The 19,275-nt window shown below is 43.6% G+C and overlaps 3 protein-coding genes across 3 annotated transcripts; 2 read left to right on the top strand and 1 right to left on the bottom strand.

The window, feature by feature from the left end:
* The first annotated feature begins 6,066 nt into the window (after positions 1-6,066).
* Positions 6,067-9,944, top strand: LOC119005004 (Krueppel-like factor 11). The gene is made up of 4 exons (XM_037072381.1): positions 6,067-6,336; positions 7,223-7,495; positions 7,916-8,837; positions 9,081-9,944. Exons 1-4 carry the CDS (start codon positions 6,298-6,300, stop codon positions 9,380-9,382), a joined length of 1,536 nt encoding a protein of 511 aa, XP_036928276.1. The 5' UTR covers positions 6,067-6,297; the 3' UTR covers positions 9,383-9,944.
* A 1,663-nt stretch (positions 9,945-11,607) lies between these two features.
* Positions 11,608-14,197, top strand: dnaaf2 (dynein axonemal assembly factor 2). Its single transcript, XM_037125382.1, has 2 exons — positions 11,608-13,430; positions 13,515-14,197. The coding sequence occupies exons 1-2, from the start codon at positions 11,874-11,876 to the stop codon at positions 13,875-13,877; spliced, it is 1,920 nt and encodes a 639-aa protein (XP_036981277.1). The 5' UTR covers positions 11,608-11,873; the 3' UTR covers positions 13,878-14,197.
* lrr1 (leucine rich repeat protein 1) lies at positions 14,195-19,213 on the bottom strand. Its single transcript, XM_037125384.1, has 5 exons — positions 18,664-19,213; positions 16,908-17,006; positions 15,959-16,211; positions 15,063-15,537; positions 14,195-14,965 (listed from the first exon to the last, which is right to left on the bottom strand). Exons 1-5 carry the CDS (start codon positions 18,844-18,846, stop codon positions 14,710-14,712), a joined length of 1,266 nt encoding a protein of 421 aa, XP_036981279.1. The 5' UTR covers positions 18,847-19,213; the 3' UTR covers positions 14,195-14,709.
* Between the last annotated feature and the right edge of the window lie 62 nt (positions 19,214-19,275).

Raw genomic sequence — 19,275 nt, 5'->3', positions numbered from 1 at the left:
TAAAACCTTAGACAAACAGCACTGCATTTCTTGAACGAACATGAACGAACATCTTAAGTATCTTTCAGACTTTTTTTATGTCAACTTTTTAAACTGCCCATTAATTAAAGTTTGAATTGCCTTTGACGACTTCATGAAATTCAATGATCATGAGTTTATGACTGAAACATACAATAAACAGATAAGTGACACAGCGTCAACACTGTTGTTTCTTGACATCCTGCTGATAACGTTAGTGAACCGTTTAAATGTTTCAGACTGAAATTCTGTCCATATCTAATGGATCACCCCTTCGATTTCAAAAATTTGCAACATGTACCTCCACCACAGAGAACTGTATAGGGCGCCATTGTAGAAGAATAACATTTCCCCCCTCAGCCAGACAACCAGACAGCAGTGTATTATTTAATAATATGTCAGATTTCCAAGCCTTCATCATTAGGCACCAGGCATGGAGCGCTCCTCCAGGGAGAACCTCAACTCTGCCTCCCCTTCCTCATGTTGCTAAGACAACATTCAGACCAATCAGGAGCCAGGTGCTTGTAAGGGAATTCCTGTTGTTGCTTCATTATTATGTGTAGGAGGAGAGGGGGCGGAGCCACGTGCGCTGTGTGGTACACAAAGCATCCTTCAGAGCTGGGCAGAATGTAAGAGATGGCTCATACAACAGGTCATCTGTGGTTTGTTGTCAGGCAATATTTGCTATCTTTAATGCGTGTACATCTGTCGCACACTTGTTGTTTCATTGACGAAAAATCTCTGTGCTAGCCCCCCTCCACCGATCGTGATCGTGAATGATTTTCAGTTAAATTTGGCACACAATATGTACCAAAATATCACACAAAACAAAAAACCGCGCTCGGTGGCTGTTCACAGAACAATGGGGGCGTTTGCTGTCACATTGTGGGCTTTTGATGGGTTTCTATTTTTCCTTTCTGATCATCTATCAAAGTACTGAGACAGTATTTTAATGAAACTTATAAACATTTGGTGTACTCTGACAGAACCCATGTATGTATTCTGAAAATAATTGCACCCTGCTGCTTTGGATTTTTTTTTTTTTTTTTTTAGAAACGCTCATGCCAATTTTGAATGGAATTGAATTGACTGTAGCCAAGGCACTCACTAGACTTTTAAGGGGATTTCTCAAACCTTGATGAGAGTTTAAACCTACACTGACTGTTTAAGACCGGGACATTTTGTTGCTTCTGCACCTTTATCCAACTGGTTTGCAGCCATCTCTTCCTCTCTCTCTCTTTTCATGCGAATGTTAATATTCACACGGAATGTATTAATAATGTCAAGGAGACTGAGGTAATGATGTGAGGTTTGATGGCCCATCTGCATCTTCTGAAGCTCTATAAAGGAGAAAAGTGGAGTGTTATTTTATTTTCCATTTGGAAGTTGAACTAAATGTTAAAATGGGTTTGAACACAGAGTTGAGTACTCAAAAGACAGATTTTCCATTTTAAGCTGTGTTTGTCAGAATGCAGAAACAGATCACACATAGCCATGACTCCTTGACCCCATTTTCCATGCATAAATAATACAGCAAGGGCCAAAATAGCATTCTGACGTACAGTAAACACCATTTTATGTTTTCAAGGACTGCACTTACCCATAAGCGCCACATAGTTAGGCTTGCCATTTAGTACATAATTTTTGTTGCATGAATAGACACCTGCAATAGTAAAGCATTGGGTTTTTTTCCACCCCTGTTATAATGCTCATCTATTATCATTTACATCATAAAACACAGTGCAGAGTCAAAGTTTTCAGACATTTGTTGTCATCTAGTACTGTTATTGATCTGAAATAAAAAACAAAACAACAGAAAGACCGATGGAAAGAAACAAGGAGGAATGAAGGATGAGGGATTCTTCTATAGAGATATCTTTGCGAGTAAAGACATCCCCAGCTGCGTCCTTTCACCTAGATGCCACTTTGCAGTGATGTCGGGGAGAAGCAAGTGACTGACAGCGTTTTCCAGGAAGTTCAAGTGAGTTCCAAAAGAACCAGGGATGTTTGCGCAACACTGGCAATAAGCTTCTAAGATCCAAATGTTATCACCAAGCCATGTAAAGTCATAAGAGGCAAAGCCTGAAAGTATTTCAGAAGAACGAGAGGCACTTTGGTTCTGCATTCCATCAAAAGCAAAAAACAAAAAATGCAAACCTGTTGACAAGAGTGAAGTACGGGGATTTCACAACGCTTAAGTAAGCACTCTGTGTTTCTCCCCTGTTTACTGTCCTGAAAAAATGAGCGGAGTTATAAATCTGGCTGGTACGGTAGCTGATGGTGGACACACCAGAACAGTGAAGATGTCACATGAGTTTGTTTTCTAGAAATACTGAAAAATGTTAACAATATGTAGCATGAAAGCAGACATAAACTATTTAATTTGAATGTCTTCTAAAGCTCTTCTCTAACTTTATATTAAAGTCTTTGCAAGCATGTCATGTCATTTGGGGTCTTTTGGGGTCAGATGGTCCAAAATGAATCAAATTTGTGATCAACTCAAGATCTTGCGTTGCTCCTCTCGGTCATCTGGAGAATATTTTCGCATTAGTGTCGTGACAAAACAACAGCGTAAGAAGTCGTGTGCTGATTATGCTCAAACCTGTTGTTTAACATGACAGGAGCCATGGCTGCCTATCAGAGCTCAGGGGCTGTGAAATCTAGTCCCTGTGTGGTATATTTAACCCTGCTGGGGCAACTTTGTGACTCCGCTCCTGGAGTTCCTGAGTTGGGGGGGAGTTGGCCGGACAGGGGAAGTGTGCATGTGGAGGCCCAGATAGGACCAGCGTAACCTTTCCTCCAGATTCTCTAAGTTGAAGAGGCCTGCCCCACTTATATCACAAACAGGCTGCTGTACTGAGGCCAGGGCTGCCTGTCATGCCTGCGTTCAACTCGTCCCCCCCCCCCGTAACTCCTCCTTCCTCCATTCGCTTCTCACTAACTGCTGGCACTGCAACTACGCCACCACAGCACCTCACTGCACCCTGAGGTCATGCTTATGTGAGTCACACTGAGGCACGGCCTTCGATATTAGCCTGTCGCTGCCAGGGCCGGACAGACACACCTGCTACACTCCCTTCTGCTGCAGGCAGGCTGCAAAAAAACACACAGTTTTACCAATTTGACACAATCTAAAGTTCCGTTCAAGCAGGAAAGTCAAACGGAATATATAACACCGTGGATCTGATGTCGAGACTATTTCCCGAAGTGTCTTGGTTTAACCGAATTGGATTCTGCAGTTCAGTCATCAATATGAGATTTATGGCTTTCATGTTAAGGTCATCCATTCGTCATCTGTCTCCCCAGATCTTTTGCAGGGTCATGGGAGTTTCTAGAATACCGTTGACCAATTTTTTTCTTTGTCCCAATGCAGTCTGTGATGTAACAGCATTATGTAGGTCATGACCAGTTTGAATTCTCTGACATGCACTTGAAGGAATGATCTCAAACAGCTGCCTATGTAGACTCACACTTACATAAAGTTTAAATGTTCAGAATCAGTTTATGAGCAGTATAAATTTATGTTCAGTATCAGGAGGACAAAACATAAAAGTCTTTCTTTGCATGCTGGACAATAGCTGATCGATCTAAATTTGAACAATAACTTTAAATGCCAGTGAACAACTTGATCTGTCTGCAAATGCAACTATGAAAATGTAAATGAAAAAATATAATGTGGACTTTATGTATATTAGTGAAGCCCTGGAAAAATCCCTTATATAGCGGTTACACCCACAGGCAAGTGTCAAGATTGTGAGGAAGTGTGGGGTACACCAGACACACTTATGCCTGAATTATGTATATTAATATAGTTTAATAGGCGGCCTCTCATTGTTGACTTTGTGTTTCCGTTCTAATATAATAAAGTGATGACACTTAAGCACTTGTTTTCCTACTTTTTCAGAGAGAAAGCTTCACAAACAGCTCCAAAAAAACAAGTCGGAAACCCGCGCTTCAGCTGGCTGTCGCGTTGCATTTGGGGGTTGTGGGACAAATGGTACACATGACATTCCTCTACGTCTCCTCGGAGAATCAACGTTCCTTTGGGCGAACCGGTACATTGGCAACAAGGGGTTATATTCACTCGAGTCAAGGGGAATATGTCCATTGCTAATGGCCTAAAACACAGTGAACTGTTTGTAAGTTGCTTTAACCGAGCCTACTTCATCTTTTCCCAAGGATTTCTGCAAAGTCTAAACTCGAGACTCTGCTCATTTCCTCAAAACCTGCTAAAACCATGTAGCCACTTGAAGCTTTGCATTTGGACCATAAATAGTTGTATTCATACTATTATTTTCAACATATAAAAATAATTCAGTGCAACACTACACACTGTGCTGGAGGGAATGAAACGGCATGCAAACCCATAAGCACACCATATGTGTAAAATTAAGCTGTCTTGATATAATCTTTGTGGTTAATAGAACACTTTGAAATAAATATTTGGAAAAAAATATTTAACATTAGAAATGTTGAGAAAACATGTTAACCTAAATTTTAGCCAACAGCACAGTCCTGTCACATAAAACCACAACTTTTAGCTCAATGGACACACAGCTACAACAAATGGGCCCTTTCTGGTCTCAGTGTAATAGCTCTCCTTGCAATGTATTGATATAAACTAATGATAAATGTTAGCCTTACTTAGCACAGCAGCAGTGCAGCCCATATCACTGTTTGTGTGGATAAGTTCACCTCAAAATGAAAAATCAGTCCTTATCCACTCACACCCGTGCCAAGTTGGATGATGTTCTATAGTCCACAAAAAAATGTCTGAAGTTTCACAGCAAAACAGTGCAAACCCCTATAAGACAGGTGAGTGTTAACACTTTTAGTTTAGCCGCTACAGTGAGGATTCCAGCTTTAAATATAATTTCTTCAATTTGATTTGGGATCTCGCAGCTTTCAGAGACTTGGTATACGCCTTACAAGCTGTATGGAGCCATTTTTTGTCTTTTGGGGGTTGGCCTTCTCAACATTTTGAGTCCTTATCCACTTCAATAGTTCATGAGAATGCTCCAATGCTGTTTTGCTGTGAAAGTACCAGAAATATTTTGTGAACCATCAAACTTCACCCACTGTCCACTGGCAGTGTGGGAGTGTTCAGAGAATGACTGATTTTTCTTTTTTGGATAAACTTTTCCTGCAATAGTGTGGTGTATGGATGACCTATTTTTGTAGGCTAACCCAGAAGTTAGCATTGCCCAGTTTCCTTTGATGAAAAGCCTGTGGGATTTTTTAAAATTGGATTTTGGATCATTGCTGAAAATAAGCTCTGTGGCAAACACAAAGTTGTGATTCTTGCAGATTTTGTTCAGCGAGATAATCCTCGCAGATGAACGCCACTTTTGTGATTATCTTATTGTAAATGAAATAGCTAGGAGTAAAAAGCAAATGTTAGGCTATAAACAGACTACACTGTGGTCGCATGTCTTTGATTTCCCAGTTTTAGGACTCATTACTACACCACACTATTTTGGTGTGTAGAAAATGACTGTATTTTTGTAACCTTTCCGTTGACAGAAAAAGTGATTTGGTTTGGATTCTTTGTCACAACAGAAAGTAGCATAAAAGAACATGACATAACAAAATAGAGCAGAACAGAGTAGAGCAGACTAGAATAGAGTAGGTTTAAATATAAAGGAATATAATAAAACAGGCCAGAATACACAACAGAACATATCAGAACAGAATAGAATAGAACATATCAGATTAGAATAGAATAGAGTAGAGTTTATTGACCAACAGTGCTGTGGATTTGTTATAAAATAATGTTCATGCGACGCTGCATCCAGCCGTCAGGTCGTTCGCGTCAGGTTATTCCTACATCCCGTGAACGCAGCATAGACCTGATCGACCTTTCGCCTAGTTATGCGGAGGGCAGTTCATCGGGTTTACCCTGACACTGCTGACTCTCAGGGCCACGCCCACCAGCGGCCACGCACCCTATTTCCTCCAACCGTCCAGGGAACACGCACTGTTCACGCGCTCCCTGCTCCTCCATTGGCTGCAGCTCCGCACACACGCAATTGCGATTGGCCGGGTGTTGCCACCCGCCAGTGCGTGTTGTGAGTTTTGTTTTCCTTTTTTTTTTTTTTTTGTTTTTTTGTCTCTCCTCCCCATGTTTTACACACACAGCTGAGAGAAAGGGGAGCCAGTCAGAGAAAAAAAGCTCGACCCTATCCCAGCACAGGCGAGCAGCACTGGCAAACCGCCGTCTCTTTGTTCTGCACTGGCTTTGACAAGAAAAAAAGTGACATTTAGACATTTTATTCCTCAATGCCATCGCGAAAATTCACAGAGATGGACTCAAACGGGGTAAGAATATTTTTTAAATTTTTATTTTCACGAACTCTTACTTCTGCTTAGGCGCGACATTGCCTCGCAGTTTTGTAACAGTCACTTGTTTACTGAGCGATTGTTGGTACTTTCGGCTGAAAATCCAACATTTAACAGCCTCGTTTGATTTTTATGAACATTATTTTGTGTCACAAGTGATGACAAAACAACCAGATGAACAAAATCAACAGTTTTCTAATCGCACACTTATTCAGCAGTTGTGCTTGTTACTCAGTCTTTGGAAGGTAAAAGCTTATTTATCGGTGAAATGTAAACGTGTAAAAATGTGTGATTTAAACATGTACGGAAGCTTGTCAGTGTCACCAATCTGCATTCTGCGGACGATCAGTCATAATCTTTGTTTGCTGTTAGAAATGTTTATACGTGTTTTTAAGTTAGAACGTAATAAACCTACTTCCTGATGCGAGCCTTGTTCGTGGGGATTCACATGGCTCATCTCGGTAGCACGTCACTGTTTGGTCTATATTTGGCAATGGGAGGTGTCCTGGCTGTGAGCCAGGGGCAGTGCATGCTGGGCTGGGGTGTAGTCACCGACACCCCCCCTCCCCTCCTCCCATCCCTTATTGGCAGCATCGTGCAGCTTTTGGCTGGAAACTTCAGATGGAGGAAGAGTGACAGAGCAGCTCATAACTGGAAACTGATTTTCTTTTTTTTTTTTTTCATTCTGGTAAACAGAATAGAAAACTTCCCGTTGTTTGCCTCTGTGCCATGACCATATCTGAGTCGGAGCTGAATCATCACTTGTGTGTCATGCGGTTTAAAATATCTTCTGTAAACCAGTGAGGTGGCAGTGCTGAAGCACTTTTGCTTCTTTTGTCTGACGTGCTTGCATTGTCTCTCTCAGGCCGAATACATGGATCACTGTGGGTCGAAGAGAAGGAGGCATGACAGCGAGCAGTCAGTGTCCAGTGGGACCTGTGGCCTGGAGTACACAGACCTGGAGGCGGCTGAGGCGCTGGTGTGTATGAGTTCTTGGGGTCAGGGTCTCTTCCTCGGCAGCAACAGGCCGAACCCCTGCAAGCCCAGGCCCCTCACCCCGGCATCAGACTCCTGCGACTCCCTCATGCCGACAGAACTTCCAGAGCCGCCGAAGGACTTTGTGTCCCTCTCCTCCCTGGTAAGTGACTTATCTCACTGCACAGGTCAAACCCTTGAATAAGTCGGTTTTGTGACTTCAGCTTCTTGAGCTGTGACATCATTGAGATAACCAATGTTTGATAAGTAAACAAATTCCTGAGAGTCAAGAGTTTGCATTAAACCCGTTGACCTTTTGTTGAGAATGTGCAAAGGTAACTGTGTGGCCTTGGGTTATGACACAAGACTGGTACTGCAGCAAGAAAAGGCTTACAGTAAGGTGGTGTGACCTTCAGACAGAGTTGCACCTCCCAGATGCAGGGGGTCGTAAAATCAGAGTTTATAACTCAAGGCGATCATTATTCTCATGTGTACCTGCTTGCCACCTGTCATACTTATCTCAGCAAACACTGTCCTCTGTGGTTAATCCTTCTAATGTTCTCCCCTCCCTCTCTCTCTCCAGTGTATGACTCCCCCGCACAGCCCCAGCTTCGTTGAGACTTCAGCGCTCCAGTCAACCGTGCAGCACTGTGTGTCCGGTCTCCATCAACCTGTCTTGGCACCCATCGCTGAAACGACGCCCTGCTTACCCCGCGTGCCACAGCCCTGCAGAGCCATGGCGACCAGCGTCATCCGCCACACCGCAGACAGCAGCCTCTGCCAGCACCACATTCCAGTGGCCCCCAATCCAGAGCAAACGAGAAACGGAGCTGCCTTGATCTGCCAGCAGACTGAGTCAAAGACTGATCAGATAAGCACACCTCCGTCTCCTCCCGCTCCTCACACACCCACATTGCCCGCCTCCAAAACAGAACAGCAAGCCAGTCCCACAAGGTTCTGCATGGACAGTTTCTCCACCCCCACACATGTCAGTACCCAACACAGCCCACCCATTCCCGCTGCCCCCGCAACTCTGTCTCCACCTTCCGTCGCCAGCCCACAAATCATCTGCCAGATGTTCCCTGTCAGCAGCCAATCGGGTATAATCTCAGCCTTCATCCCCAGTGCGGTTCAGACATCCAACACTGGGATTCGGACCGCCACCACATCCATCCTCACCCAGCCCACCTCAGCTAATGCTGCCACCGTCCAGCAGTCCCTCATTGTGGGCTCGGCGGTGCCCCAAGGCACAGTGATGCTGGTCCTCCCTCAGTCCTCTGTCTCTCAGGCCCCTCACTGCCCCCAGACTGTCATGACCCTGGGCAACACCAAGCTGCTACCTCTGGCCCCAGCCCCTGTGTACGTGCCAGCAGGACCCAGCGGCAGCACAACAGCCACAAAGATGGACTTTTCCCGCAGAAGAAACTACGTCTGCAACTTCCCAGGCTGCAGGAAGACGTATTTTAAGAGCTCGCACCTCAAGGCTCATCTCAGAACACACACAGGTGAGGGTTTACTGCATACAGAAGGATTTGGTTGGATTCTCACGAGGATGTGGAAAAAAACTGTGACCCGGGATGAGTGTTGCATCCTGTTTGTAAAATATTTCTGGGCCTTGTTATTCCTTGATGGGAAGAGAGTGAGCTCATTGTTATATCTGAGACATGGCATGTTGTGGTGCGAACCTTTTATGACTGTAATGTGACTCACTTGCTGACTCCTTACCATCCTGTTTTCCCATCTCTTAGGTGAGAAGCCCTTCAGCTGCAGCTGGGACGGCTGTGATAAGAGGTTCGCCCGCTCAGATGAGCTCTCCCGTCACCGACGGACACACACTGGTGAGAAAAAGTTTGTGTGTCCCGTGTGCGACCGGCGATTCATGCGCAGTGATCACCTCACCAAGCACGCACGCCGTCACATGACCACAAAGAAAATTCCCTCCTGGCAGGCTGATGTTCGGAGCCTGAACAAAATGGCTGCTGGCAAAACACCTCCCTCAAAACCTGGCCTGGCCACGCTAAGCATGCTGGTGCCTGCTGGCTCAAAGTAGACAATAAACACTGCCATCCTACCCACTCCCAAGACACCACAGGGAGCAGCCAAGCACACAAGGCTGCTGCTATTTTACTCATGGGAATGAAAGAAAAACATGCACTGGACTCTTATTTGTTCTCTCAACTGCTCATTTGTACATGTATTTTTCTCTAAAGGACTGTTTACTTTGATATAATTGATAATATGTATGCACTCTCGCCAAAGCCTTTGTATGAAGTTTGTCTTATACATTTCATCTTCTTCACCCCTGCTACAACACTTTTGATCAACAGTACCAACACACTTTGATTGTGTTGAGATATATATATATATATATATATATATATATATATATATATATATATATATATATATATATATAAAGTCTATGTGAATGTATTGTTTATCGTACTATGAAATGCATTTATTTGTCATATTTAGGAAAATGTAAACATGAAAACCATGTAAATATAAATATTAATCATCAGTGCTATGATCATACATTGATTATATACCCTTGTCTAATTTTTCATATTATTTAATACATATTTGTAATAAACTAAAGGTCAAATGAGTCATTCTTTTTCCATTTTATGATCTTTCCAATGTCTAATCCAGGAAAATCATGGTGTGGGGATCTAGGTACAGTCAGCAATCTTGCCCGGCTGTCTCATGCTGAAATGCATTTAGTGGTGCCTCCCCACATCCTGTGTGCGTCACATTGTGACTCCCCCCCCACTGCCTCCCTCTTTGCCTATGAGCTGAATGAATTTTTTCTTTGGTGCTCTAAATGTACTTTTGGTGGGATCATTTGAGGACATTGTGTCCTGTTTATTGAGCTCAGAGCCTGATGAGTAAGAGCCAGACAGAGATTAGTTCGCCTTGTGCTCGAGTTTATTAACTGATCATTTGAGCCCATCGGCCTCTGTCACATGGGAACAAGGAAATGGCGGGATGTGTGGTTCTTGCATAATACACCCATGGGTTTTTTTTTTAGGTTTGGTATAATTTGGCAAACGCCTCCTGTCCTTGTATTTACAAATAAAAGCTGTTCATAAAGTCGAATATATTCTGAACCATAGAAATTAACACGAAGGAGGATCCATGTGTATGTTTTATTGAGAAAAAACATTAAGATACTGCTGGACCATGAGAAGTAATCTGTGCAGCCTCCATCCTCTCTGTCTCACCCACACATCTTTTCTCAGTGGTCCCATACCCAGTAACAGCGCAGCCCTTCCAATCAGACAGTGAGAAATATGAACTGTTGGGGGTGCGACCAATCACTTCTCTTCCTGGCATACCCGCCCCTTTGCCTTACTGACCGACATACTCACTGGCTGCGTGCCACCTGAGTGTTGGTCTCCAGCGACATCTGGTGGTACATTCGTGCCACTTCACCATTCACACTAGCGGAGAACGTCGTCATTTTCAACAGAACATATTAATTTGTTTAGAGAAGCGTTTCATTAAGCACTTCATATTTGGTGGCCATAGCCAAAAAAGTGGCGAATCTTAGGAATTATTCATTTTATCAGCAATCAAATAAAATAACTTTGATTCTGATAATAAGATGAAGACAAATGCTGAAAAAAGATAAAATAATTAGCTGATGATCACTCAACCCATTGTATACAATATAGACATCCATGTAAACTGTAGTATGTATGATGTACTTTCTCTTGTGCTTTTGATATTTCAGTGCATTTAATATCAGATACTTTGTGACTTTTACTCGTTAATATTCATATTCATATTCATTCAGACTTTCACCCCAAACAAAGTAATATCTTAACTATATATCAGTGTTACCTTATACAAAACTACCAAAGACCCATTTTAATCTTCCAAAGTCCATTACGTGACCTTATGTATCTGTCAAATTAAAATTTTGCAGTGGTTTTGACAGAAAGCTAGTTATAGAGTATCTTGGTCCTTGATTTACTTATTATTATTTTTAATTTCACTACTAAATATGCAACTTAAAATCAATTTAGTTGAGTGTGATCTCAGAAATAATGTTAAGTTTTGCGTTGTTCATCATTATCACTACTTTAGCTCATTCCTAGTACTGGTATTATGCGATTTATGCGACAGCATAAATTTCACATTTCACTACCTTCTTATGTTTATGCAATTCTTATTTTTATATTTATTCAGTAAACTGTTTTCATTTATCGATACAAACCCGTCGGATTACTTGTTAAATAGCAAATGTTTCTCTGGGACGCATTTCTTTGTTGGACCACCGACTCTAATGTTGCCATGGTTACGTCAACACTACCTTACAGGGACGCGTCGCTGACAAACAGAGGTAAAACACGAACTAGAACACATATAAATTAAGATAAACCGAGACCAAACTGCATTTTTTGGCGAGGACAGTTCGTAGCTCTGTTTGAATTTCTCTAAGGTCGCTTCAGACCCTCTTTAGAGGCCGCTCAGCTCCCTAAAGTTGTGTGGCAGGTTGCGTCCATTAATTTCATCCGCCTCTGGAAATCGACATCATGGAGGCCGGAGATAAACTCAAAGAACTGAACCTGACGGTGGATGAAATCGACAGGTTCAATCAGGCCTTTAAAGATGAGAAATTCCGGGAAATGCTGCGCGATTACGCCGAAGAAATATCAGACCCTGAGAATAAGAAAAGGTATGAGGAGGAGATAAAACTTTTGGAGGAGGAGAGGGGAAACACGATTGAATTTATCCACCCGGAACCATTTCGGGCACTCAGGACGAGTGTGAACGCGAAGCAGAAGTGTTTCATCAACATATGTGCCAACGAGAAGGTTGGAAAGCCTAGCAGTGAGTGGGGGGTGTCCAAGGAAGGCCGCAGAGGACAGTGCTGGTCCCTACCTCACAGTCTGCACCCAGGGAGGCAGGACGCAGATTCAAAGGGGAACAAGATCATGATCTTCGATGTTATTTTCCACCCAGACACTCTCCACATTGCAAGCAAAAACAGGAGATTTATGGATATGGTGGACAGCACAGCCATCCAGGGAATCCAGGACGCCTTTAAAGTGACTTTGGATAAAAACAATGTGAGAGAGATGAAGACAAAATACAAAGGCACGCCGCAGCCTTGTGTCATCCGGAGAGCCATACCTGGACATAAAGCCAAGGAGCTCTCAGAGAGGCCTGATCCTCTTGCATTTCCATACCCAGATGACAAAACAGTTACAGCATCCTCACAAAACCTCAATTCTAGCAGTGATGCCGAACCTAAAAGTTTCCAGATCCAGCCTCGGAAAACTAAAGAGCCAACCAAACCAAACTACACAGTAAAACATCGATCCTATATCGATCTGCAGGACTTCAGGTGCTCTAGAGACTCGGCCCAAAGCCCCAGGCCCAAAGAGATAGTGGTCACCATTGACGTGCCACTTCTGAAGGCTGTCGCGGATGCCAACCTTGAGGTAAAAGAAAGACAATTGCTGCTGGAGTGCAAGGAACCAGCCTACAAACTGGAGCTGTCCTTAGCCTACCCTGTAGATGAAGATAAGGGAGAGGCCAAGTTCAACAAACAGAGAGGTCAGCTCACAGTCACACTGCCTGTGATTCCTTCGAAAGCAGCTTTTGATACAGCCATGGGGCCTGCTCAGACTAGTGATGACGAGAGGCGGGAGGAGGAAAGTGAGAATGAGGGCCTGAGAAGTAAGGAGCAAAGAGGTGTTGAGGAAGAGGAGGAGGAAACAGAAACTAAAGAGGAGGATTTGATGGAGCAGCAAAGAATAGAGGAAGGTGAAGAGGAGGAAGTCAGAGATCAGGAGAAAGGGGAGCAGATAAGGGAGGAAGACGAGGGGGAAACTGGTGTGGAGGAGGCGGCAAAATGGAAGGAGCAGACACGTATAGCCCAAGAGAGTGCAGAGGAGGAGAAAGAGAAAAAGCAGGAGTGGGATACTGTTGACCTGGACGTTTCTGGAGAGGGAAACACAAGTGTGGCGATCCCTGAAACAGAAAAGCAGCCTGCTTTAATCACTGCCGAACATCCAAGATGCGCGGTACGAGACGGAGAAGTTAATCTGAACGAGGAGACTGAAAAGAGAAAAGACTCTCTAAAGGTGAGATAAATTCTAACTGCTGTGTTGAAGTGAAGGTACAAGTGTATGTGATCAAACTAAGCTGCTGTTAACTTCCTGCTATAGGTGGAAACAGATGCCACTTTGAGTGAAGCTGAGTCTCCCATCCCAGCTGACTCTCAGAGCCAAATCAAGGTGAAGGACTGCTGCATGTCCTCCGGTGCTGAGCACTCGGGCAACATGCCAGACAGGGAGGTCAACCTCTGCTCCGAGGAACTTGCAGCCGAATCAGAGAAGCAGGAGGAGACGGAAAACATGGGTGAAGATGACCTGCCGATGGAGCAAATCTTCCGGAGGCATGATAACCACAAGTTTCCACCAGTGTTATTAAGGGAAATCGATAAAGACGGAAATGAAACAATCATCAGCGATCATTCCACATCTGCTGGGTTCACCTTCCAAAACTCCCTGATGTATGAGCTGGACTGAGGACAGGAGACATTCTTATGTTTTGAGAAATTCTGAACAAAACTTGTATAGGTTAACTGGCCGCAGTGTGTCCAACAATGTTAAGCATTCATGGTTTCAAAACCTGACATGTCTCTCCATCTCTTAAAGTGGAAGCACAACTTTTTAAATTCAAACTGAAAGCAAGACTCATAAGGAACCAATCTATATGCAGATAGTGTCTACAACCATTACACATCAAAATATGTTAAAGAAAAAGCTGGATAGTGAAAATTTTAATGAACTTTGACTAAAACACAAACATTTCCATGTCACAGAATAAACTACTCAGCACAACATAATGAATACTTTTAGTTTATTGAACTTCTCACATGTATATATATTTATAAATCTGTGGGTCAGTAGCACAGTAAAAAACAACTCCCATTACTCATGGACCCTGAGGCACTGTGTTGAGGAAGAAATCAATTTATTCCCCTGTGGATTAGAAGTAGGTCAGTGGGGGAACCTGGAGTCTTCTTTAAGACGACGATGTGCGACACATAGCAGCAAAACAGGGAAACTGTCATTTTGTGTCACTGCTGCTGTGAGTTCCATAGAGTAAGTGCGAATCAGCGAGGCATTCATGCTTCCATCTTGGCCCATTTCTGTTGTGTGGGAAGTGCATGATAATACGTTGAATGCAAGTGTAGAACAGGAAGGACTTTTAAAAAAGAAAACCTAATCAGTCAATATTCATTAGCAGAGAACTGGACCACTGAGCCGTTCACTAAGGCAGATTCCTCTTGTTGGCTTGTCACCTTACAACTTGAATTCTATTGCAAAAAAGATTCCTCAAAGTGTTTCTTCTACCTCATCTGATTCCTCTCTGGAGGGAGTTGTCTAGAAATTCAGAATAGCAGGAGAGGGAGCAGAAGTGCTGCTGCACCGGTGCATCTGTGCCCCCCATGTCGTCTACCAGGACCACTGTGTGAGAGACTTGGTGCAGGTTCATGCTGACCGCCGTCTTGATGTAGAAATTGACACAGACGCGGCTGCAGGTGCAGGTCTTGGCTACTTCGAGGTCCCGGCACAAGTGGGCAGGGATGAGGTCGGGTCCGAATGTTATCCTGCGAGGGGAATCAGACAGTTAGGAGATGGCTGTAAGAATATATGAAACAAAGTGAAGATGCAGTGTGCAGGGTACTGAACATGTTTGGTTCTAACCTGAGGTTGGCCACAGCTCTGGAAGCCATCTCTTGAAGTGGAAGCGGGAATGTGAGATTCATCTTATGGTCCAGAGAGTTAGGTTGGACGAATGGATTTCCAAACAGGTCCAGGTTCTCCAGACTCAGCCTACGGAAATCACCGGGCAACACGGCCAGCTGGTTGTGCGCTGCTGACAGGAACCTCAACTTGGAGAGTCGGCCAATGTGGAACGGCAAACTGATGAGTTCGTTGTCGTCCAGTTTGAGGTTTACCAGTTCTCGGAACTGGCAAAACTGAGCGGGGAGGGCCTGCAGTCGATTCTGACTGAGGTCCAGGATCTGGAGGGTCCTCTGTAGGGTGGACAGGCACAGGGCCACGCTGAAGGATTCCAGGTGATTGTTGTGGAGGACGAGCTCAGAGAGGCAGCTGAGGTCGCCGATGGTGGCAGGGAGTTTCTTAATGTGGTTGTTGCTGAGGTCTAGCTTGCGGAGAGCTGCAAAAACAAAACCAAAGAAAAAGTAGAGTTATAATTTACAATACAATTCAAAATTGCCTCCATCAAATAAGTTGTTTTCCACCCTTTTCCATTTGTTTGGTTTTTCAGCAGGATTACACAAAAACCTGTCAATGGATTCCCCACGAATGTTGAACTGAGGATCGTTAGAACAGGCCAGAATAGACCAGGATGTACGCAGTAATTATTTCACATAGCAAAATATAAAATTCAGGTTTATTTAAGTGGCTGGTATCCATGGTTACAATTTCATGTGGATCCAAATTCAAATCCAGATGAAGCCGATTAAAATATGTTTTACTTGATATTGGATGAGGCTCAGTTGTATTAAAAGGGACCGTCGGGCGAGTACCATTCTAGTTTTAAGTATGTTGCCAAAGACCCCATCAGTCCATTCTACCTTTAAGGGACAGCATCCTCATGTCCACCCGTGACAGTTTGCAGTAGGAGACCTGCAGCTGCTCCAGAGAGTAAGGGAAGCCGGAGGTGAGGGGGTAGTCCTTCTTAGAGACGATGGTGAGCTTCTTCTTGGGTTGCTCGACGTCTCGGGCGCGCACGGGAGTGAGCGTGGACAGGGGAAGGCTGCTCGCGTCACTTCCTCTGTCTGCCAAACGAGCGGCCGAGAGGAAGTTCTTCAAGCTGTTGGCATCAGCCTAGGGAAAAGTAAAGTTACAGGTAGATTAATAGGTGACAGAAACAGCAGACTCAAAGTATCTGCTCAGGGTATGTATGACCGGATTCCTTGAAATATCTAACCTAAATTTACTGGCCTGGAATATCTTGACACAGTTATTTTGAATATACACGATGAGCCTTTTGCTGTTGGGAATAGAAATGTGAGTGACTCAGGATGAAAAGCACTGTGGCTCAAAAGAGTACCCACCAACCAAAAGCAAGTATTGAGACGTTCATTTAGGGTTATGGTTATTCTTTAGCTAAAGTGTCTCCTGTTTACCTGCCTAATGTGTTGCCAAGTCTGTTTGTGGTTGTGTGCCTGCATTTCTGTCAACATGACAGACTCTGTTAAAATCTAGGTGAAAGGTGACCACTGCCTCACAACAGCCAGGAGGGATTTACAGCAGCTGGAAACAATGAAGCTGCTGTGGTGTCTGCCCAGGAATCAGCTGCAGTCAAAACAACACTATGTGTCTGTCTGTGTAGTTGACACACGAGTGAGTGGACAGCCTGACCCTCTGAGTCTCATGTGACGAATCTGCCAAGGAACTAACAGTGACGTCGTTTCATCAGGAACTTAAAAAACCTGTTCCGGGGGAAAAAAAACAACAGGTGCTTGCGTGTAAAAACTTTTACACACTCAGACTGTAATTACACCACGCTGGATGTCATACCTTGCTCAAACATATGTCAACAGCTGGTTCCTTTAATCGCACAGTGGCTTTGCCTTCCTCCACAAACCATGTGAAGAACTTCTCTATGTTGTCTTTAAGCTGCAAGAGAAAGTTGGCAAACGTCAGTGATGGAAAAATACATTTCACAACATTGGGGCGGATCCGCATCATCATTCAAAGAGTGATTCATGCTCTTAACATGTACAGGCAGGAGTACTGAAAGTGTTTGGATGTATTTTTCCAACATTCAGGCTTTAATCTACAGCTGTGATCTATGAAATCAGAAGTGGTAGCTTCTGAGCTGCACCTGAAGCCAACATTTGAGACCATGAAAACAATCCGTCTAGGGTTTCCAATCTAGGTCTTTCTGGAAAAGTTGATGATGAATAATTGAAAGGGCAGATTTTCAGCGACTCACTGGATTAAGTTGACTGAACAGCAAAAATAAAAGTAATGCTGTTACAATGTTTGGTGCTGTCCACTGAAAAAAGGATCTGACAAACAAATAACATGACCTCTCATGTTCTGTCTTATCAGACTAGAGCTATGATGAATATTGGATTTAATATCCTTGTAAACACTAGAATACTTAAGTTCTAATGTGACCTATACTTTAAAAACAGTGTGAACTGTCCAAGCTGTTAAGAGGACAATATTTCAGACTCAAATTGGGTTGTAGATTTGGTACCTGGATGAAGGATGTTAAGAGTTTTAATGCATCAAGACATTCATTTTCTTATTTTAAAAGTAGATTTTAATTAGGTGTATTACATAAACAGTCACAACAAGGGGCTCTGTGGGACTTATGTGCTGTACTTAACTATTCATAGGCTTGTGGCGACTTGTTTAAGTTTTTAAGTTTAAGTCAACTAAGGGAGACAGGGACAGTCTCATTTTTCATTACAATCTGCTCACATAAGAGCAACAATAAACTGATTTATACATGTAAATTGCGAAAAATGATTACGTAGCGACCTTTTAACACAAACAGAAATCAACATTGTTAACGTATTAATGTCTGACACACTCAGCCAATTACATAATGAACAGGTTTGGTGACTTAAGGTGCACTCTAGTTTTGGGAAATACATTTCAAATCAGATTTACCATGTTTGGCAGACCTCATTTTCCTCTGAGAACAGCTTGTTTATTCAGTTATAGAAAAGATAACTATTTCTGAGTTTGTGTTATTATCAATATCAAAATTCCGAGTTTGAATTTCTTCTCCAAAGCTACATAGTCCCCCTTTCATGGATCGTTTGTTTTATTACCCTTTGTATGTCACTGAGAATCGAAGCTTTACCCTTAATAGTCAACCAGAGGGCTTTAAATAAAAGTACTAATATATTGCTGTCTGGTACAAATACATGCTGGTAAAGGGCCCCGTCCAAAGCCTGGAAGAATGGATGGCTGAAATATGAACAAGTCCTAAACAAACAGACTCTCAGAATGGCATAACTTTATCAACTTGTGAACAACACATAGAGAGGAAACTGCCACGTAAACACTATATAGACTGTATGTCTTAGGGCTAAACTGGCTCTAAATTGAATATGCAGTAAATGTTTCCTCTGGTTTTGTATCTGTGTATGATACAGCCGGCTACAGGGTATGATGGGTAACGTTACATTCTGATGAGCTCACTCTGCTGTTTTGCTTTCGAGTGATTGATCAAAATGTGGCAAACCAACAACAGAACAAACACACCTTTGTTAACCTGCAGCAGTAACAACAATCAATACAAACTGACACTGACCTTGTACTTTGAGCCTGCCCTGTCCTTGGCTGTGCAGATCATCATGTAAACACTGCTGCGTTGACTGGTCTTGTCCAAATGCTTCCCGATGGAGAGCACCGCTCTCGCCCCTTTCCCTCGACTTTTCATGCCGAACGTGGGGAGCATCCGATTCACCACCTCGACGTCACACTGCAGCTTCATCTCAACCGAAACACTTACGAGAGTGAAGTCCGGCTCAGCGCCGAGTCGGAGCGACTTAGGGGTCTGAATGCATGCCAGAGAGAAAGAAACTTCCGCGGAGAACAACACTCACGGCGCTAGCTTGAAACTAAACTTACGTGCTGGAAGCTAATGACACACGTCCGTGCTCGTCACGGATGTCAACAACCGAGAAGACTTGTTGTACAGAGCCGCGAGGGAGCGACCGGAGAAGACACCGCGCACAACACACAGCGGCCACACTCAGCTTTGTGTGGGCAGCCGTGGTTATGTTGTCGGTATCTTGGGAAAGTGGAAAGCTCCTGGAAGTCTCAGCTGTGAGTTGGTGGGCTAGCTGCCGTTAGCATAATCCCGCGCGCCTGGGAAGTGACGTCAGCGAGGCGCTCAGCAGGCAGACAGAGAGACAGACAG

The sequence above is a fragment of the Acanthopagrus latus genome, chromosome 16, assembly GCF_904848185.1.
Source record: "Acanthopagrus latus isolate v.2019 chromosome 16, fAcaLat1.1, whole genome shotgun sequence".
Lineage (NCBI taxonomy): Eukaryota > Metazoa > Chordata > Actinopteri > Spariformes > Sparidae > Acanthopagrus > Acanthopagrus latus.
This window is presented reverse-complemented; position numbering and strand designations above follow the sequence as displayed.